Consider the following 23,001-nt stretch of genomic DNA (forward strand, 5'->3'; position numbering starts at 1 on the left):
TCGCCGGTTGACCTAGTTACACCTCCCCGGCGCGCTTCCACCACCACCACGTCCGCAGGCGATGCCGGTTGTGTCCCCAGCCAGTGTCGACCCTGGCCTCCATCCCGGATCCAGCGGCAAGTACTTTTGTGCCCTTGTTCTACCCTGGCTCTTTTAGATCGGATTGGCAGCCAGAGGAGGGTGAGGAGGACTGGGAGGGTTCTGGAGACCCTTTAACTGATCAGTTAGGCTATGAACTGGAATGGAGAAAGGAACAGGGGGAATCCAGAGGTCTGGATACCTCACCAGACCTTGACATGTTGTCTCTTCCTACCGTTGCTATGGAGGAGGGAGCTTCTTACGCAGTGGTGTTGCATAGGGCGGCTGAGGCTCTCAGCCTCAAGCTCCCTACTGTGGCAGTCAGGACTACCCTCCAGACAGAGGTGCTACAATCGGCAGCAAGCTGTTCGGAGCCCCTGCTACTGTTTAATGAAGCCCTAACAGATATCCTTATGGGCACCTGGTCCAGACCCAACACAGGGGCTCCAGTGGATAGGTTAATTTCCCGAAGCCAACGCCGGGCCCCGGGCGACCTCACTTTCTTCTCCCAACACCCCACCACTTGGAGCTTGGTGGTCCATGCCTCCACCCCTAGGGTGCTTTCCCTAACAAACCACCTGATAGGGAATCCAAAAAGCTGGACCATCTTATGAAGAAGATGTTTTCTTCCTCCCGCTTGGGACTGCAGTCGGTAAACACTGCATGTTTGTTGGGCTGTTACACCCACTCCGTGTGGGATACGGTTCACAAGTGCTTCCTCAGTGCCCAGGGGAGGCCCGGGCCGTACTCTTGTGAAGTTGCCGAAGGGAGAGACGCAACAAAGTTTACCATCCGCTGTGGGCTGGATACCGCTGACTCATTGGCAGGTCGATTTTAACATCGGTAACCCTTCGACGGTACGCCTGGTTGACGTCGACTGGTTTTTCAGGGGATGTCCAATCCACCCTTTTGGACATGCCCTTTGATGGCTGTCGCCTATTTGGTGACAAAGCAGACAACTCGCTGGAGAGCTTTAAGGACTCTCCGGCTTCGGCCAGGTTCTTCTGCCTCTCCTCCACCCGCTCTAGGCAGTCTGCTTTTAGCCCCTTTCGTAGCTACCTAAGGGGTGCCCGCCACATCCCGCCCAGATCCACAGGTCAGCGCAAGCTGTTCAGTATCTGCGTGGCCGTGGATGTGGGAACCACTACCGTGGTTCTGGGGAGCTGGCAGGCCGGCCAGTCCAACACAGCCCCCTCTGCAGCAGCCTCCAAACCCTCCTAGTCCGACCTTTCAAGGCCACCAAACACCAGTGGGTGGCAGGATTCGCCATCACCTCTCCCACTGGCGCACCAACACGTCGGACAGGTCTGTTTTGCAAAAAGTCCATAGGGGCTATTCCCTCCCCTTCCATACTGTCCCTCCATTAATGCCACCTCAGTACCATCGCATGTTGGAGGTTCATCTGGCCCTCTCCAATACAAGTGTTAGAAATGGGGTAGCATGGTGCAGAGCGGGCGGGCCAAACTCCCGAGGACATATGTGAAGCATCCACGCAGTACACACAGGCGACACACAAGGCACACAAGGCACACCACACTATGGGCCAGATGTATCAAGGCTTTTGCGACTCGCAAACGGCCTTTTTGCATTTTTTAATATGTATGAAAAATTTGCAATTTAAGGAATCGCAATAATCTGGCCCATAGGAATGCATTGGAAATTATTCTTTATTTGCGAATTCGCAAAATGCGAATTCGCAAATAAAGAATTATAAGGAATCGCTAAAAAATAGCGATTTGTACATACATTCCATTTTGCGAATTCTAAATAGCGATTCACAAAAAATCGCTATTTAGGATTCGCAAAACGGAATCTTGATACATCTGGCCCAAAGAGACCACACCAGAGTAGGTGAAAAGAATACATTTTGTATTGTATCCAACATACAATAGCAACCAAGGATGTAACCACAGTAGTCTCTGGACTGCGCCAACTGGCGCCAGGGCAATATGTACAGGGGATTATTTACATGGCAGGGCCAATAGAGCCGCTGCCAGATCCATTGCAAAAGGACAAAGGATAAAGGTAAGGGTGAAGGATAAAGGTGAACTCTATCACTAAATATACAGAACACATTAGTCATCTGACAGTAGGCATGAAAACTCTAGAACATTATTCATATCTGTAACGGCATACAACATGTGGTCCAACGCTGTTGCCTTAGGGGGAAGCAACAACACATTGGCCATAGATAACATTAGTAAACACCCAGCATAATCTCATGCGATAGGCCACAGGAGCATTAACATAAGTCATGGGCATGCATCATATCCTGCATAGCATCAGCAAAAATCACATTAACCAGAGCTCCACCCGTATTAGCACGGAGCATAAACATGCAAGCATGAAGGCATCGCTGATAGCATCACAGCATGAACAAACATTAGGCATACAACCTGCATAACCTCGTGCAGTAGGCATCAAGGGCATAAATGTCTTCAAATAGGCTATAAGGATGTTAGCAACAGGGCCTCCCACCTAACTTTAGAAGGGCACCCATGGGAATGGTCAAAACAATCACCCCTATCAGTACAGGATAGTCCCCGGAGCCACTGTGCCTAGGAGGCCCCTCCCTAGGGTTCTCCAGAGGAACAATGCCCACTGTCCTGCGGGGCAGTTAACCACAACAAAGTCAGTCCTGGGACCGCTGGAGCCCCCAAAACTACACTGGACCGTGGGAGCCCTCTCCTCCAGGGCTCAGGCACCAGGAACTAATGCCCAAAACAATTCCCTGCCCTCATGGGATTATGCAGGCGTGGGGGCGGCAGCTCGCCGCGGAATGCTGGCACCGGGGGCAGACACCGACAATGTGCCTCGAGGCCCCGCCCCCCCCCCCTCCGTACTGGGACTCTATGTATGAAATATGACCAACATCGCAGGTACCAGCGGACAGATGGGGCACCTGTAAAACCAACCAGGTCACCGGGGGCGGGCACCAACCATATGCCCCGACGCGCCCCCAAGCCGCAGCCAGACAGAGCCCCACTCACCGGCAGTCCTCCAGGACTCGTTCGTGCTGGGTTGATGCTGCGGGGCTCTCCTCTACCACGGGGCCCTGTCGGCATCAACGCTGCTTTCCTGGGCACCATCAGTGCCCCCAACAGGTGCCGCTGCTTGGACCTCTCCTTTTCGGCACCCGCAGGTCTCTCCTTCCCTCCTGAGAGCCCCGCCAACATAGGCACCCCTCGTGTCTTTACCCGGGTCCCCCTCCTGGGACCCGGGGCTTCACTCCACTGGGCACTCTTCACCTAGGCCACCTCTAATGGGCCCCAGGACTTCTGGATCGACGGGTGGAGGCGGGGTAGGCTCCTATCCTCCAATCTGCTCCCCATCCCGGACTCTGACCGGCAGAGGCTTCCATCGTGCGGGCCCCGCCCACCTCCAGACGGGCTTCAAAACGTCTGCGTCTGCGGCGCCTCTTCTGTCGGGCCGCAGCGGTGATCTCGGCGGCTCTGGAATGCGGGGTAGGCGCCCGCCAAATTTGTATTAAACTCACGGGGTAGGCACCCGCTAGTTTAAAATCAGCAGGATGCTGCCACCAAGCGGGGTAGGAACCCCCGTCTTCAGTAAACTGAGGCATCATGAGGGTAGGCACCCACTAGTGTTAATTATGCAAAAGTGCGGCAACACGCGGGGTAAGCACCAGCTTTTCTCCTGAACACAGGGGACCAAAAATACAGCGCTCCCCTCTCCTGGTGTGTTAAATACAGCACCATCCAGTGCCACAAATCACAATGTTGCAGATGGGGCGTAGAAGCGCTCCCCCACTCCTCCTAGCGCTCCAAATACAGCGCCCACGAGGCGCTAGGGCCCAGAGGCACTCAGTTACACACCACAGTAGCGCCCACGCCCCTCACCTCCTGGGTAGTAAAGATCAAGCGCTCTCCATCACGGGCAATGACAGATAGCTCTCCCAAGGCGCTAGGGAGCAGGCAGCAGGGCACAGTCACTGAAATTATCATGCTCTCGCAGCACAGCGCGGTAGGTGCTAGCTCCTCACCTCCTGGGAGCGCAGTCCAGTCCAATATAGCGCTTTCTCATCCCAGCGCTGCAGAGGGCAGACACTCCTCTTCTCCTGGCACTTTTAGTAGCGCTCCTTCCTTCTTCAGGGTCCAGGTAGCAGAACAACAGGCACTACTGGGCAAGGTCAGCAGTCAGTGGGCACTCATCAGGACAGGGTGGTAGGCTTTAAAAACCATCCTCCACTGTAGCGTGGCACTCCTCCTGTACAGCAGCCTTGACTCCTGCAGTGGGGCTTTCACTAGCCCTGTGGACAGCAGAGGGGTTTCAGTTGGGTGCAGGGTCCCGCACACAGGCCCAAGTGGTAGTACCCCCTGACAGCAGGTCCCCTCACGTTCATGTCCCTGCTCTGTGTGAGCACATGGTGGCACAGCCCCCTTATTTATGCGCCCCCTCACCCCACCTCCCAGACAGTGCCAGAAGCTTCTAGAAGCCTCTGGGGAAACTGGTTCTAACTGGCTCAGGGGGAGGAGTAGAACACCCTGGGTGCCAGGCTTCCCTCCAAAAGCTGGGATGGCTGGGAACCAACAACTAGACTGCTAACCCACCACAGTCAGGTGGCACAACCCACAGCCATGGCATCCATTTTAAACGCAGCATGTTACCAGGGTACATTCTTACAATGGGGGTTTAACAAGTGCACACACCATTGCAGTACATTTACTAGGGCCTCTCACACCACACATGGCCTATACATTTCCCTACCATGGGGGGAGACATCCTAAAATAGGGGGGTGAAAAACGAAAAATTTTGGGGAAAAATGGGCCAAGTCCAACAAGAAGTATCAGCACTCTTGGCCAAGGGAGCCATCCAGCGCGTTCCTGTCCCAGAAGTAGAAGTTCAAAATGTTGACGCTCACTCAGGTCCTGTCTGCCCTCGACCCTGGAGACTGGATGGTAGCGGTGGACTGGCAGAACGCTAATTTTCACATCCCCGTCCTGCCCCCCCACCAGCGTTAACTGCGGTTCACAGTAGGCCACAAGCATTTTCGGTTTACCGTGCTCCCCTTTGACCTTACCAGCGCCCCTCAAGTTTTCACGATAGTGATGGCGGTTGTCGCAGCTCATCTGCGCCAATCAGGGTTTCCAGCCCTCCCCTATCTCGACGACTGGCTGTTGAAGGCGGGCTCGCCCCAGTATGTCGTCCCCCCACCTCCAGACTACGGCCGGCCTCCTGCATTTGCTGGGGTTCTCCATCAACTTGCCAAAGTCACACCTGACTCCCTCATAGAAGCTCATCTTTATTGGAGCGGTTCTGGACACACCGCAGTTTTGGGCCTATCCTCCGGAACAGCGAGTCATGGATATTCGGGCTATGATTCCGAACTTTCAGCCTTTATCCCGTGTTTCGGTCAGGATGACCCTTAGGCTACTGGGCCTGATGATCTCCTGCATCCTGCTAGTAGACCATGCCAGATGGTATATACGGGCTCTGCAGTGGGACCTGAAGTTACTGTGGGCACAACATCAGGGGATTGCGTCCAGATCTTGGAGGGCACTGCACACCAATTGCACTGGTGGCTAACGAACCAGGATTTCGTCGATGCCAGATCCCTCTCCCTTCCCCAACTAGAATTCACAGTGGTGACCAATGCATCACTTCTGGGATGGGGAGGCCACATGGGGGAGGCAGGGATCAGAGGCATCTGGTCTCCGGCGGGGTCTGAGCTCCATATCAACCTTCTGGAGCTTCAGGCGATTCGTCTTGCACTCAAAGCATTCCTTCTCTCTGTCCACGGAAGAGTAATGCAGGTGTTCAAGAACAACACCACCGCAATGTGGTACTGCATTAAGCAAGGCGGGGTGGGGTCGTGGACCCTATGTCACAAGGCTCTCCTCCTCTGGACATGGCGGGAACATCTGAGCATATCCCTGGTGGTTCAACACCTGGCAAGTTCCCTGAATGCCAGGGCCGACAAACTCAGCTACAGGTGCATGATGGATCACGAATGGCGTCTTCACTCGGAGGTGGTGCAAAGTCTCTTTCAACAGTGGGGAGAGTCTTGGTTAGATCTATGCCACCGAAGATAACCCGCAATGTCAGGAGTTCTGTGCGTTGGAATTTCCAAGGCTGCACTCGGTAGGCGACGCTTTTCATCATGAGTGGAGTGGGGTCTTCTATACACCTTTCTGCCTTTACCACTTCTACCTAGAGTGCTGAAGATCAAGCGCTACCAGGCCCAAGCCATTCTTGGGGCTCTGGATTGGGCACGAAGAGTCTGGTATGCTAAGCTGCTACACATGGCCATCGATCCTCCGATCAGACTACCTCTTCGGGAGAATCTTCTGTCGCAGCAGCAGGGGATGGCCCTCCACCTGAACCTGTGCAGCCTTCACGTCCTTGCATGGAGATTGAGCTGCAGCAGTTGACGTTGTTTGACCTGTCTCCCGAAGTCTGTGATGTTATCTTGGCAGCTAGGCGTCCCTCCACTAAGACGGTATACGCCTGCAGATGGAAAACATTTGTGGAGTGGTGCACAGCAAAGGCTGTGGATCTCCTTTCAGCCCCTCTTTCTGAGGTCCTCTTGCTCCTCCTTTCTTTTGCCCAGCAGGGCTCAACTCTGGGCACTCTAAAGGGCTACCTCTCAGCCATTTCAGCCTACCTGAGGCTTCCTGACCAGCCTTTTCTTTTCAAGTTTTGTGTTGTAAATCGCTTCCTTAAGGGCATTACTCATCTTTTTCCTCTTGTTCCTTTCGTAATGCCCCAGTATGGCTTGAACTTGGTTCTTACATATCTAATGTGCGCTCCCTTTGAGCCGCTACATAACTGTCCTCTCAGGCTTCTGACCTTAAAAACTGCTTTCTGCTTTTCTGGTGGCCACCACCTCTGCTCGCAGGGTGAGTGGGCTCCAAGCACTTTCTTCCAAGCCTTCTTTTCTGACTGTTTGTCCGGACAAGGTTGTCCTTCAAACTCATCCTACCTTACTTCCTAAAATGGTTACTCCTTTCCATATTCGACAGACCATCACTTTGCCCACCTTCTTTCCGCCTCCTTCCACAGAAGAAGAGAGGCTCCACTGTCTGGATGAAAAACGTGAGCTTTCCTTTTACTTGGATCGCACAAAACAATTCCGGGTGGATGACCAGCTCTTTGTTGGCTACGTGAGGGTAAAAAAAGATTGGGCCGTGCACAAACGGACCATTTCCAGATGAGTCTTTTTGTGCATCAAAGCTTGTTATTCATTGTCAAAGAAGGAGCCTCCAGTGGGGTTTCGCGCCCGTTCCACTAGGGCGACGGCAGCTACCACTGCTTTTGGAGGTGGAGTCCGCCTCAATGACATCCGTCAGGCAGCTACGTGGGCATTGCTGCACACGTCCACAAGACACTACTGCCTGGACAGCCAAGTCCGGAGAGACGGCTTCTTTGGCGGTTCTGTTCTCCAGGACTTCCTGGTGTGAACTTAGTTTGTAGACCCACCTCTGGGGTTGGTATTGCTGGGGTATCTATTCTAAGGTAAGGAATCTATAACTAACTGTTTCAGATGAACAAGTTACTTACCTTCGGTAATGATATATCTGTAAGAAACATGAGTTAGTTATAGATTCCTTACCTCACTACCCATCCTCCCCGTTCTGCGAATTGACTTCTAGGGTTAAGGACTCCCTTTCAGGGCCCCAGTTTTGTGCCCCAGTGGTCAGTGTCGTGCATGGCTCTGCGCTTCTGGCATGGTAAATCGTGTACAAAACTGACGTCAGTGTCTATAGAGCTTCTGTGACGTCATCCCGGCGACCACGACGCCAACCACAAACGTGGAGTCGACCGACGCCACCTTCAGACGCATAGGGGTGCTGCTGACGAACAACTTTCCGGATCTAGTCTGACGCCTGGGGGTAATTCTAAGGTAAGGAATCTATAACTAACCTATGTTTCTTACAGATATATCGTTACCGAAGGTAAGTAACTTGTTCTCCTGGACTGGCCTTCGGATCATGGTCTGTTTCAATTCACCAGAGGCAAACAGGGTGCGGGTCCGTCACTGACATCTGTCGGTGAAAAGCGGCACAGGGCTTGAAGCTGGCCTTCTTTGATTACATTTCTGCCACGTAAGGAGGTGAGTCCTACAAAAAGACTTTAACAAAATGTCAAAAAATATATCTTAGTGCAGATCTACCCCTTAGTTACCTTCTGGCTGACTGGCACGGAAAGAAAAGAACTGACGGTGCGTCTAGGTGGCACCTATATCGGCACCGCAAATGTCATTTCCGGTGTGTACACAGATGCCACTCGGAGCTGAACGACAGCACATACCGGTTTGCTGGTGTACTTCTCACGAAACATTTCTGGATCCAGTCTGACACCTTAGAATAATTCTTAGGTAAGGAATCTGTGGCTAGAAGTGTCTATCAGATCTTTCCTTTCACATTGCTATTGTTTTCGCAAGTGACAAATCAGCCTCTAGTCAAGTGAGTTATGAATGGTTTCTGAATAAGTCACTATTTTTATTTGGTATTCTTCTTTCTAACATTATCAGGTTTCTGTCATAAGAACTGTCCATTATTATCTCACCCTATAGTCTGCATGCTGCTGTTTTTGACACTCTTATCCTTGCTTACCGTTTGTTACTTTTAGATACTGAATGCTGTACTATTTGTTGACAGGTGGAAGAACACTCCCCTCGATGAAGCTAGGCATTTTGGGCACCATGATGTTGTAAAGATCCTTCAGGAATACCAGAATAATTACAAGCCTCTAGAGGAGCCCTCTAATGGGAAAGAAGATGACACAGTACACAAAAATCTGGATGGATTGCTATAATGTCCTGATCGAGTCGATCTTATGCGTCAGTTTATTGTATAATTGTGGAAAGTTGTCAAGGAGCGTGTGTGTTTTTTATCTTATAGTGATGTATATTTTATTGAAGTCGGTATGGTTATTTTTATTGTTACTGCAGTGTTCTTGCTCAGGAAAAATATGATCTTACGGAAAACACCAACAGAATAACCTTAGAGCGTCCATATTTGTGGATTCTGCTAAGCGCATTTTAGCGATTTGAAACTATCATGCAAATTAATTCGCTTCTCGCTTATCTCTGAAGAGAATGCAACGCAAGCAATGTTACCTCATGTTCAGAATGGTCGATTTGCTCTGACGCTATACTATACAACCAAATGTGGAGTTGCCTTTCAGTTTTAGGATCAAAGAATCTGACTGATTAGCTGTTGCAAGTCGCAAACCGTTGATGGACAGATTATTCCTTGTAAAATGTGCAATACGCTTCGTCTGCCCTTTTTCCTAGAAAGGCTACCAAAGGATGAACAGCTAGACTTCCACGTAAAAGGGAAAATGAGAGGTCACCTCTTGGTACGAATTGTATCTTTTAATGCTGCTGGCAGACCTTTTTTGTGGCTAGATGAGTGGCTGTTGATAATGAAGTAAACTTTTTTCTGGAGGTAGATGTTTACTCCAATACAGAACTTAACGGAGTATGCACCAACTTATAAGCATTATTAATGAGGTTCCGGAAGGCAGTGATCATTCCTAGTGTGCTGGCCTGCTTTTGGGAAAACCCAGCCACACAACAAGGACATAGGTTAGCGTGAAGGGCATAAAACATGCACTAGGGGTCGAGGACGAAAGGCACAATGCCCTTAATATTGCGACTCTAGAAGATTGCACTTGTAACCACACATATGCCAAGGTCTGGTATAGTTAATAAGGGAGGTTGGTGCAAGATCTATATGGGAGCACTGACGAGCTTCTACAACAGCCGATCTCTATAGAATCACAGATGTGCCGTCATCTGATTTAACTGGTTTGTTTGCATGCGGGTATCTACACATTGAATGCACTCCTTCATTCTGATAAGTGGGGCACTGAAGGTTCTGAGTATGAGTGTAACTGTGTTATTTTCTATGTTAGATATGGCACATACATCCTTCTTGTGGTGTAGGGTGACAAAGCAACAATTACTTGCACTACTTTGTTATTTATTCCACTTAATCATGTTGGTTTTAAGACGTTTGGAGGAGAAGACAAATATGTTATTTTAACTATATTTATTTTAAAAGGTGTTTCGAACAAAACCGTCTTATAGCTTTGTTTTATGACCAAATCGCACAGAAGAGTGGACATTGGCAGCATTTATCATTTGTGTATGAATTTGTTTTCAAATGAATCCCTAGTCAAAATATTTAAAGTAAGTAGTTTTCTTTCCATGTTCATGTTTCGTTAACTTCCTTCCTAATCTGGTACAAATCTCGAGACAGCTTCGAATCTTCTTGCCCCAGGTTTCCTGATTAATAGATTACAAATGGTGTGATGGTAACCTGATGGTAACCATTCTTAGCAAAGGTTGCCCAAGGAGGAGCTTTAATTGTTAGAAAACTCTTAGTAGAACGAAAGAGCTGCCCCAAGCTGCTTCAAGGAGAAGCTCACAGTGAATACAATATGAAAAAATATGTGATAAAAACCAATTCCATGAAATCTAGATAAAGCCTTCGACCCACCAAAGCACATGAGTGTCTGAAGAAGGTCTCATTATAACTGAGGACCTAGCTACTTACATAGTGACGCTGGTTTAAGTAATCTCCTTCATATTCAGAAATGAGATTGTTTTGGGAGACCATAAGTAAGACTTTAGAAGCATTCCCTGGTACTTAGTGCCTTTTTTACTGCATGTAGATCAGTGTTCAGGTTATTACCAAGGCCAATTGTTTTCTCACGTAGTCCATCATCTGTCTTTAGAGAATAGGTGGTAAATAGCACAACATTGTGATGCCACTGTGTTCCCATTTTTGCAGACAACTGTGTTCAAGCAATCCATTTTCTCTAATACTAATCTCAGTTACATTTATGAGGCTTCAGACACATTCACTTAAAATGAAACTGAATTAATTAAGAGCATTTTGAAAAGCAATTGGCAATATACAAATGTACAATAGGGCACCGTTTCAAAGTTCAGTGAATGATAAAGTTGAATTATACAAAGCCATTGGCTGTTCCAGGATCCTAATGCTATTTCTGGAAACCATCACATTTCTTTCAATTTGATTCCTGTAATAGCTTTGGACCTGGGCGTTTAACCTGTCTTGTTTGAAATGAGATTGTTTGCACATGCATCAATATTTCTCCAGCATTGCCCTGTACGCTGCATAAATGAAATATAACCCACGACTTGCAATCAGAAGTATGTGCCTTCAGGGTAAAATGGTGCGACTTTGCTTCAAGCTGACAAGACTGTCTGATGGAAGGATGTAACTGACTGTAGGGTAGGTAGCACGTCATTTTTAGGAAGCACAGGTAGGTTTCATCAGAGCACAAACTCTGTAGAGTCCAGATAAAACTACAGCCTACAGAGATTTTAAAGTAACACGTTCACACTATCTTACTGTGGTATTGGGCTGAAAATATTAGCTCTCAAACACGTATATTATCTCTATACTGCCAATTTCACTTAATCTTTATTCACAAAGATCCTTAATGCTTTTCTAAATCACTATGTATTTTTAAACTATTGAATATGTCCACAAGAAGCACGTAAAAGTATACAGTAGGCAAGAGATTAAGTAACTTGAACACACTTATGGAAATTCTTCACAGGCAGCATGCTTATAAATACAACATATTTTACATTTCTGAGAAGTACACACCTGAGTACCAGATTGTGCAATAGCCGTACTTGAGTATTATGCCGGTACTTTGTTGCAAGTTGCATTACTGTAATTAATGTGAAACGAGTAATGAAGGTAAAACAAAACCTTTAATGAAAGGTGCCAAGAACAGGCAATTTTGGGCTAAAAACTTCTTTCAAATGGGTCCAAATAAATGTCACCACCTTCTCTCAGGACACGTGTGCAGGAAAAAACTTCAAAAACATATGTAAGGTGCGCACGTTGTATAATCGGTGTACTGCTGATCTGCTGATATGGTTATCAAAACATCTCCCACAAGTCTTCAGCAAATATTCACAAACTTGTTCTAGTTATCTTTAAAATTATTATTATACATGTTTTTTTTTTTTTTAAATAATGAAATACTTCCTCACTAAGTATAACATGTATATTTTTGCCTCTACATTGTAATTTTGTACCCCTGGACACCCCGCCCTACCCCATCCCCCACCCAATGTTACATTTTAAATCATGGAAAGACGTCAGAATTGCAAGTTTGTAATAGACAACTACTTACATTTCCGAATTAAGGAGGAACAGTGTCAGTTTTCTTTTATTTGCCACTAGCAATTATGACAACAATTATATAGAAACAAAGAAGTCTTAATCCCCTTTTGTACAAAATGTAATCCATATTCATCAAAACCATGTGTATATATATATATATATAAATATATATATCAGTGGCAGCTCGCACAGGTAACGCTGTGGGGCTGGGCTGGGTGGGTTTGTGACATACAACGGGAAAGTGGAGAGTAAAGAAAGAAAGAAATAAAAACACTTACTTTGCGCTCGCAGCATCACCAAACGTTACCTGTGCTAGCCGCCACTGATATTTTATATATATATATATATATATATATATATATATATATATATATATATATATATATATATATATATAACTATATATATGAATATATATATATATATATATATATATATATATATATATATATATATATATATATATATATATATATATATATATTCATACAGCATTCTCCAGTTCCGGAGCCCCCGACCCTTCAGGGCGACCCCAACATAATGGGCATGGAGAAGCCCATTAAAACACCACCAAGTGTAACAGAAAACTTGAGGCCCATTACTGGCAATGAGGCTTTTATTCACCATCTCGCAGCACAGCTTACTTCCATTTACCTAACGTTTCAACCACATTTGGCCTTGCTCACTGGTATATATATATATATATATATATATATATATATATATATATATATATATATATATATATATATATATATATATATATATATATATATATATATATATATATATATATATATATATATATATATATATATATATATATATATATATATCCCACAACGCCTTCGTTATCAGAAAATTGTGCCTGGACACAACAGGATTGATGGTGCAAAAAAATGAATTTTAATGGCAGGAAATAGTGGATTTGGATAAAACACAGCATCAGCAGCTAACTCTTGTGCAGTAAGTATCACATCAGACTAGTCTGGTTACAAAAAAAAATACTTCAAAGCAACATACACAGCATGTAGAGATTGCTTATTTTAAGTTTTAGTTTTGTTTGTATGTATGTTGGATACTTTGTGAGATTTTAAAATAATGTTATTCTAGTGATCATATATTTGTCATAGTTATCTTTGTAGTGATTCTGGTGCTGTCAAGTCAGGCATTGAAGTGTGGATTCCAGGAACCGAAGTGTCATAACTATACCTGTAATTCATTACATGTTGTGTCTGGGTAATAATGACAACCTTATTTCTAGATAACTGATCCAGATAACCCTGGACTTCAAACAAGTTACAATGTAGCTCCCCTTATGTGTTTTCTATTAATGTGAAAGCTAATGCAAGCTACACCTGCTTCCCAACCACAGATCTAGAGAATTATTTTCGACAGTCTAGAATACAATTGGTGTTTTCTTTTAAAAGTAGTTTAGCGTTTTCGCACAGTGATGGTCTTAAGCACTATTCAAAGCAGGGTCTTCTGTTTTGCATCTTCAAAAGCTGTGAACTGTTTTTTCTTTGCATTTATGGCTTATGAGTAAGACATTGAAATGATGGTTTGTTGTTCAAATACTGGTGTTCTTAAAATGTCCCAAAGAGTTTCTGTTCAAATGTTTTGCACAGTTGTATTTATAGTTAATCTTTTTTTAGTGCTTATTTCAACTTGACTTCATTTCTGTTATTCTGTATACGATAATGTATTGTACTAGAAAGTTTTGTTGCACATAACTATTTCTAATGGCATTTATATGTTGCCATTTAATGTTAAAGATTGGCTTAATATTTGATATATTGCATTTGTGAGGCGTCTAGACAGTGCTGAATGTATCTGCTTCCAGCAATTTCCTAAAATTGGAAAGTAAATATGTAATCTTCAGTCTGAGGACAATTGAAGGCATTTATTTTCATTATAAACAGATTTAGTGGTGATTTATAGCATAATAAACATGATTATGTCCAAACCGAGTTACTTTAAATCATAATGATTTTTGTGAACCATTTACTGTAAATATCATACCTCTAAATTATCCATGTATCTGCATTTCCTTCACAATTGAGGTATAGTTATTCCGCAGTGAACTGAATTACAAAATACAAATCACTGACACTTTGATTAAAGATCTTACTTAAGAAAGTTCAAACATATAATGTTTTGAAATATTTTTAGTGTCCAAGGTGTACTTCTTCATTTAATATTGGCTCTAAGCCAACACGTTTCGCCCCCTAACAACTTGCACACTTGGAGCTATTTTAAGGCAAAAAGTAAGTATGAAGTTACTTGCTCTTGAGTTTTTTAGGGTGGGATATTCGTGGTCTGATACTGTCTTGCACTGTCAGCTAATCTCATCGTTCTGACAAAGGAGAGAACTTATCAGACACCCACCTCAGACCACAATAAAGACCAGTGAGACAGATCATTGTTAAGCTGATTTGCCAGCTGGTGCCTCTGTAGAAAGCTTTAGGCTTTTGATGAGGCCATGTTAATTATATTTGCTTCTCAGAAGACATCATCCTCTAAGGGCGAATTCTGGACCTGCATTAGTTTTCTTGGTGCCAATCAGCTGCCAGCCACCCATAGCATGGTACCACTAGCTTCATCCTTCTCTTTGACTAGTCAGAGCATTCTGGCACTTTCAGCAGAGACATCAGCATATGGCAGCGCTGGTGGTGCTAGCTCGGACAGTAGGTATGGATCTAACAACTTTTAAATCAATTTAAACTCCAGTGAAAGACCTGACTCTTGACAGTGAAACACACACAAACTAATTTTGGGAGAGAAAGGTGCTAGAAACAAAAATAATTAACAAAAACAAAGTATTATTGACATTACAGGATCTCATTATTTCGTATTCAGATGCCAAGGATTCCCTGCACCACATCTAAGATTAGACAAGAATGATAGTAAGGCACCACAAGCAACTCCAGCCCAGATTTGGCCTAGTTAGTCCTCATCCGTGAGTTATACCTTGGATCCCTGTGGCACAACGAGTAAGGGACGCATTTCGAGGTATACGCTTGGACACTTAGGGCATTATATCTATCATACAAAAGGTGATGGGAGAAATGTTCTTCGCCAGCGGTGTCTTTTCTGAAGTTCTCCATTGTGGTCTACGGCTATTTCCAACGTCACTTCACACCTTTGCACCCGGCTTCCCTGGTGTAAGGTGTCCTGGTGCCTTGGGCATCCACAGGTGGGGTGACTCTCACACCTTCTGTCTTCCATGGGGTTTCTTCAGGGTCGACTGAGAACGGTCTTTCTACTTATAAACTGTGACCACCCTGTTGACTTTTATTGGAGAGACAGCTGTGTTTCCACTCTGCACACAGTCTCCATGGGGTTCCTGGGTACTTACCTAAGGTGGTTCCTTGAGTCCCCAGCTCCTCTGAGTCTCCTGGTCAAAGTCCTGACTTTGATTGCAGTTCGCAATCCACTTTCTTAAAATAAGGTTTGACGGGGTTGCCGATGCACTCAAATCAACAGTATACAGAGAAAGACTTCTGTCATCTTTCTCAGAAACTCCAGTGGAAGGATAATTACCCTTCCACTGGAGTTTCTGAGAAAGACTTCTGTCGTTTTGTTTTCTGTACTAAGTGTTGTATTGTTACATAACAATCTGTATACTGTTGATTTGAGTGCATCAGCAACCCAGTCAGTGAGAAAATTGGTAGTTTATCTACTCAATCTGAGTGGTTCTAAGGCCTTCCCACTCGCCGGTTTGCACCTTAGAAATCTTGTGCTCTGTAACTTTTGTGCGTATAAACAGGCAGTGCACCCAGTGCTATAACTGACCAAAAGCCTTGCAGGATCCCTACTTAAAATAAGGTTTGGTCTCCCCCTGGAGACCACTGTATTTTGTGCTACTTACCTTATTGCAATTGTAGTATTATTGTGTGTTTGTGTTTATATCTTCGGGTAGGAGATATAGCAATGTGTTAGTGAGTATTGTGTAATAGATAGACATATTTTTATATGTAGCCGGTGTGGTTCTTTTTAGTTTAACCTACACTACATGATTAACCTGGTAAAACAAACTGCTTAACACTCCTTCAAGATAAACCTGAAGGCTGCTCTCCACAGCTACCACTTTGAGAGCTTTCAAAGGTTATCAAAGACCAGTCGGGCCTCGAGGGAGTTGAAGACCCACCACCTGTGTTGCTGAGCCTTTCGAAGTCCATGGGACATCAGGGGTACAAAAGGGGGTGGTGATGGACGGAGCATCTGAACCAATCAAACACTCACACCCAGTCAAGAGATCTGGGTTTAATGCATCACCGTTCTTTAGCCCATTCTGCCACCCCAGTTCAGACATGGCCATATGCAAATCAGTCTGACCCTGTGCCTCATGGGAACAGTCCAGCCCGAACTGCCAAGCCATGCCTTCCCTGGACCGGAAACAAGCTTCCGAGGACTGGTTTCTGGCATTTCAGCCGTCTTCAGCCCGGCTTGCTTGAATCCAGTGGTAAAGTGAGCAAGGGACTCACGTCTGAGCATACCCTGCCAACTTATGGCAAACAAAGCGGTACAAAAGGAGGTGGTGATGGACGGAGCATCTGAACCAATCAAACACTCACACCCAGTCAAGAGATCTGTGTTTAATCAATCACCGTTCTTTAGCCCACGCTGCCATGGCAGTTCAGACATGGCCATATGCAAGTCAGTCTGACCCTGTGCCTCATGGGAACAGTCCAGCCCGAACTGCCAAGCCATGCCTTCCCTGGACCGGAAACAAGCTTCAGAGGACCGGTTTCTGGCATTTCAGCCGTCTTCAGCCCGGCTTGCTTGCTTGAATCCAGTGGCAAAGTGAGCAAGGACTCACGTCTGAGCATACCCTGCTAACTTATGGCGAACAAAGCAGTACAAAAGGGATTGGTGATGACGGAGCATCTGTACCAATCAAACACTCACACCCAGTCAAGAGTTCTGGGTTTAATCCATCACCAGTCTTTAGCCCACTCTGCCACCAAGTTCAGACATGGCCATATACAAATCAGTCTGACCCTGTGCCTCATGGGAGCAGTCCGGTCCAGGGAAGGCATGGCTTGGCAGTTCGGGCAGGACTGTTCCCATGAGCCACAGGGTCAGACTGATTTGCAAATGGCTGTGGCTGAGTTAGCTAAAGAATAGTGAAGGATGAAACCCAGATCAGTTGACTGAGGGTGAGTGTTTGATTTGCTCAAACGCTCTGTCCATCATTACCCTTTTGTTTCGCTTAGTTCGCCCTAAGTTGGCAGGGTATGCTCAGACGTGAGTCCGTTGCTCACTTGGCCACTGGATTCAAGATAGCCTGGCTGATGAGGATTATGAATTCGAAACCGGTCCCAGGATGCTTGTTTCCGGTTCAGGGAAGACATGGCTTGGCAGTTCGGGCTGGACTGTTCCCATGAGGCACAGGGTCAGACTGATTTGCATATGGCCATGTCTGAACTGGGGTGGCTGAGTGAGATAAACAATGGTGATGGATTAAACCCAGATCAGTTGACTGGGGGTGAGTGTTTGATTTGCTCAAACGCTCCGTCCATCATCCATCCCCTTTTGTTTCGCTTTGTTCGCCCTAAGTTGGCAGGGTATGCTCGGACGTGAGTCCCATTCTCACTTGGCCACTGGATTCAAGATAGCCTGGCTGATGTGGATTATGAATCCGAAACCGGTCCCAGGATGCTTGTTTCCAGTCCAGGGAAGACATGGCTTGGCAGTTCGGGCTGGACTGTTCCCATGAGGCACAGGGTCAGACTGATTTGCATATGGCCATGTCTGAACTGGGGTGGCTGAGTGAGCTAAAGAATGGTGATGGATTAAACCCAGATCAGTTGACTGGCGGTGAGTGTTTGATTTGCTCAAACTCTCCGTCCATCATAACCTTTTGTTTCGCTTTGTTCGCCCTAAGTTGGCAGGGTATGCTGAGACGTGAGTCCCTTGCTCACTTGGCCACTGGATTCAAGATAGCCTGGCTGATGAGGATTATGAATCCGAAACCGGTCCCAGGATGCTTCTTTCCGGTCAAGGGAAGACATGGCTTGGCAGTTCAGGCTGGACTGTTCCCATGAACCAGAGGGTCAGACTGATTTGCATATGGCCATGTCTGAACTGTGGTGGCTGAGTGAGCTAAAGAATGGTGATGGATTAAACCCAGATCAGTTGACTGGGGGTGAGTGTTTGATTTGCTCAAACGCTCCGTCCATCATCCCCTTTTGTTTCGCTTTGTTCGCCCTAAGTTGGCAGGGTATGCTGAGACGTGAGTCCCTTGTTCACTTGACCACTGGATTCAAGATAGCCTGGCTGATGAGGATTATGAATTCGAAACCGGTCCCAGGATGCTTGTTTCCAGTCCAGGGAAGACATGGCTTGGCAGGTCGGGCTGGACTGTTCCCATGAGGCACAGGGTCAGACTGATTTGCATATGGCCATGTCTGAACTGGGGTGGCTGAGTGAGATAAAGAATGGTGATGGATTAAACCCAGATCAGTTGACTGGGGGTGAGTGTTTGATTTGCTCAAACGCTCCGTCCATCATCCATCCCCTTTTGTTTCGCTTTGTTCGCCCTAAGTTGGCAGGGTATGCTCGGACGTGAGTCCCATTCTCACTTGGCAACTGGATTCAAGATAGCCTGGCTGATGAGGATTATGAATCCGAAACCGGTCCCAGCATGCTTGTTTCCGGTCCAGGGAAGACATGGCTTGGCAGTTCGGGCTGGACTGTTCCCATGAGGCACAGGGTCAGACTGATTTGCATATGGCTATGTCTGAACTGGGGTGGCTGAGTGAGCTAAAGAATGGTGATGGATTAAACCCAGATTAGCTGACTGGGGATGAGTGTTTGATATGTTTAAACGCTCCGTCCATCATCCCCTTTTGTTTCGCTTTGTTCGCCCTAAGTTGGCAGGGTATGCTCAGACGTGAGTCCCTTGCTCACTTGGCCACTGGATTCAAGATAGCCTGGCTGATGAGGATTATGAATCCAAACCGGTCCCAAGATGCTTGTTTCCGGTCCAGGGAAGACATGGCTTGGCAGTTCGGGCTGGACTGTTCCCATGAGGCACAGGGTCAGACTGATTTGCATATGGCCATGTCTGAACTGGGATGGCTGAGTGAGCTAAAGAATGGTGATGGATTAAACCCAGATCAGTTGACTGGCGGTGAGTGTTTGATTTGCTCAAACTCTCCGTCCATCATACCCTTTTGTTTCGCTTTGTTCGCCCTAAGTTGGCAGGGTATGCTGAGACGTGAGTCCCTTGCTCACTTGGCCACTGGATTCAAGATAGCCTGGCTGATGAGGATTATGAATCCGAAACCGGTCCCAGGATGCATGTTTCCGGTCTAGGGAAGACATGGCTTGGCAGTTCGGGCTGGACTGTTCCCATGAGGCACAGGGTCAGACTGATTTGCATATGGCCATGTCTGAACTGGGGTGGCTGAGTGACCTAAAGAATTGTGATGGATTAAACCCAGATCAGTTGACTGGCGGTGAGTGTTTGATTTGCTCAAACGCTCCGTCCATCATCCCCTTTTGTTTCGCCATGGGACATCGGGAGCAGTAGACTGGTCAGCTTTGTTGTGGTGCCTGCAGATGCAGCAGAGTTATTTCTTCACTCCAAGGGAGATTACTTCTGGTGTCCTTGATGCTCAGGTCTTTTGAAGATCCTGGAGGAAGCACAGACATAGACAAAGAAGAAGACTTGCAGAACAGTGAGTCTTCCTTGATGCAGTCTCGGTTCCAGGCAAATACCAAGTGTCTAGACGGTGAAAGAGTGACGTGGTTTCAGACTTGAGTCTTGTCCCATTATGAATCTAAGGACCCACCGACAGGTTAGCCCTTAAATATCCTAGGAAGGAGGTTAGGACAACTCAGGGGTCCCTTACCAGAGGAGGAGCTGGACACAGGGGAGAATACTTCCATGTCTTTTGTCCAGTTTCGCACCAGTGCATTAGCCAAGGGCTCCCTGAACTGTTTCAAACTGAAGTATGTAAGGAGGGCACCAAATGTGCCCTTCAAAGCAGTCTGGTGGTGCTGGCAAGCACCCCCACCCCAGCACAATACACTAAGCCCTTTCTGGGAGGTGGTCACACATCCCTGCGACTGGAAACCTATTGTTCTACCTTCCCCTTATCAACTTGGTTCAGCAGCTTGGTTCAGCAGCGGTCGGTAGCAGCAAAGCTTGCTGTCAGAACCTGAAAAGCTGTAACCAGGAGTACATGGGGTGTACCCTAAGGGACCCCCGAGTACTTGGCATCATATTCCCAACACTGGAATCTGTGTTGGGGCATGATTCCAACATCTTTGATAACAAACATGACTAGGTTAGGTGCAGCCACTATATAGTTAGACCTCTTGTAATGACTGATGTCCACTATATGTACTAAAATGGCTGACCACACTTACAAAGCCTGGAGAATCGACTCTGGGGTTTGTAGTAGCATCCTGTTCACGCAGGGGCATCTTCACACTATTAACCAAGTACCCTGCCTTCAGGACTAAAGGTCTGCCATGGGGGTGACAGTTTTAAGAATAAAGACCTGGCTGAAACATGTAGACCACACTTGAATGAGGAGGCCCGAATAAACACTCCTATACATCCATTAGCCTTTTTTAATGCTAACAGAGAAAATATTGATTACCCTCGGGTACTGGGACCACTGTATAGCTTTTAACTTTCACTTCCACGTCACTACACTGCACACTTAGTAACATACCTGCCCCGCTGTATCCAGGCGTCGAAGCACACCCGGGACACATTCAGTGTTACTGGGTGGGCCCGATGATGAAGCATGCCACCAACTAGGTTGGTGGGTGAGGGCTTCATGATCAAACCAAATGGTTTGCCCCTTAACATACAGTCTTGAGTCACTCCACAAAACAGGCTAGTCCTTATTGCACAGCTTTCCAAACTGTGTGGCGCGACACGTTACTGTGTCGCGCCCCATGCATAGGTGTGTCGCGCAATGCGATGACAGGGACAGCCGATATCGGGGAATGTGACTCTGTGACGTTGCTCCGAACTGAATTGTAAGCAATCTTCTCGAAAACAGAGCTGCAGTGCAGCGACAGAAGGGTGCTACGCTGCAGAGTTCTGTGCTCAGCTCAGTTTGCAGATGCGCATCGGGCCGAATCAAGTTGTCTGCGGGAGGAGGGAGGGAATGCAAGTTTTAGCAAGAGGATCCAGAAGAGCATGGCGACGAGACGGAGGTGCTTGCTGCGGGTCCCGAACTACCCGCCCCTGGTCCCGGAGCGCGGCAGATTTGTTGTCTAATCCAGACTCTTCGTAATAGAAGGAAAAGAAAAGGCAGTGATGATGAAGAAATTGACTCCCGTCTACATGACATTGACACACCAGAGGTCTCAAAGATGAGCGGTAGCACCGATGTAGGAGTTTGTATGGTTGACTTATTTCAATTACAAGTGAATACACTGAAAAGATACAAAAGACATCTCAAGTTGCAAGCCAGACAAGGGCTGAACAAAGCGCAGCTTGTAATTGGCTGCCATTTTAGGTCGATTCTAGTGAATGATAAGGATACCTTGACCTATTTCATCTGCTCGGTGAAGAACGAAAAGCATAAACCAGATCAGAAGTCTGACGGCTGTATTCACTAATTTCGTGTTTGGAAGAGAATATAGGGATTCTTAAAGACTTTTTGTGGTCCAAACGATCGTCAGTATTTTGCTTTTGCAGGCCTGCTGCTCTGCTTTACTACTTAAGCTCCAGGAACACACACATAAACTACACGGGCGGTCTTCACTAGGCCTCAGTGGGACACAGTATATATCTTTTTAATCCTATTATCGATGTGATTGTTAGCTGTCCTTTCTTTATTGATTGCGTGTTTGGCTGACGGTTGATTGTTTGAAATGAAAATTCCTCTTTCAGATTTGTTTAGCGGCCTAATTTATCATACTTCACAGAATGTTATGATTTGTTATTTGTCTTTTAAACTGGAATTGGACATTTTAATGTAGGAAAAATACTGATAAACAGATGTTTTTCTTGTAGGTTAATTTAATATTCAAAATATTTGAAGCTATACATATTTGCTGTTTGTTTTAAATGTGAAATAAAGTATTATTGCACTTAATTTCAACACGAGATCGAGAGTGTGCGCGTAAACACGAATTCCAACGTCGAAAGCACTGCCAATTACTGGACAATGTACGAATGTTTTGCCAAAACTCTATAGTAGTGGCTCTTCACAATTTTTTGTTTCTGCCTTACGGGGATGCCAGGTCCCATTTTGTTGCACTGAAGACAATCTCTTTTTTAAGTTTGCTCTTTGAGACAGGTTTAGTTGTTTCACCTTCTGTTTTTTTCAAAAATATCATACCTTTTTACACATGAATAGACGGGCTTTTGGTCAGCGGACTTCAGCTATTGCTTTGTTAATTTAACATTGATGTCTCGCTTCCACTCTCCCCAGCATACAGCATGGGGCAGGCAGTATGACTGTCCACTTTACCCTCTGGCTCCCTTCACACTGAGTGACTGCCAAAAGCCTGTGCACAGTGTTCACATTCACCTAAAAATAGGCACATTTCCTGGTGCTGGGTCCTGCCTGATTAACTCCCGGAGTGCTGGCTGGATTTCCAATTGCTACTTTGTGTCCCTGTGATGGCAGAATGCAACCTCCCTCCCTACTGATATTTTTAGAATGAGGCCTCCCAGCGCCTGCCAGATGAACTGAGTTCCTGAGGCGCTATCCATCACCCGCGTATTGAGTACCCACGGGGAAGTTGGGTGTGTACTACGCTTGCCTGGAAGTGACTACTGAGGGGCAGGCCACACACAATTTT

The 23,001-nt window shown here is 46.3% G+C and overlaps 1 protein-coding gene and 1 pseudogene across 1 annotated transcript in view; both read left to right on the forward strand.

Moving 5' to 3' along the window:
* The window catches only part of GLS (glutaminase), an 811,930-nt gene extending 801,808 nt beyond the window's left edge, over positions 1-10,122 (forward strand). Inside the window, exon 18 of the mRNA XM_086955380.1 lies at positions 8,698-10,122. Coding sequence (XP_086811506.1) covers positions 8,698-8,854 — 157 coding nt within the window. The 3' untranslated portion in view covers positions 8,855-10,122. The remainder of the gene's footprint in view (positions 1-8,697) is intronic.
* A 1,656-nt stretch (positions 10,123-11,778) lies between these two features.
* LOC147730619 (histone deacetylase complex subunit SAP30 pseudogene) lies at positions 11,779-21,810 on the forward strand (annotated as a pseudogene).
* Positions 21,811-23,001: the final 1,191 nt, after the last annotated feature.

Source organism: Lissotriton vulgaris, chromosome 2_1 (assembly GCF_964263255.1).
Source record: "Lissotriton vulgaris chromosome 2_1, aLisVul1.2, whole genome shotgun sequence".
NCBI classification, from domain to species: Eukaryota; Metazoa; Chordata; class Amphibia; order Caudata; family Salamandridae; genus Lissotriton; species Lissotriton vulgaris.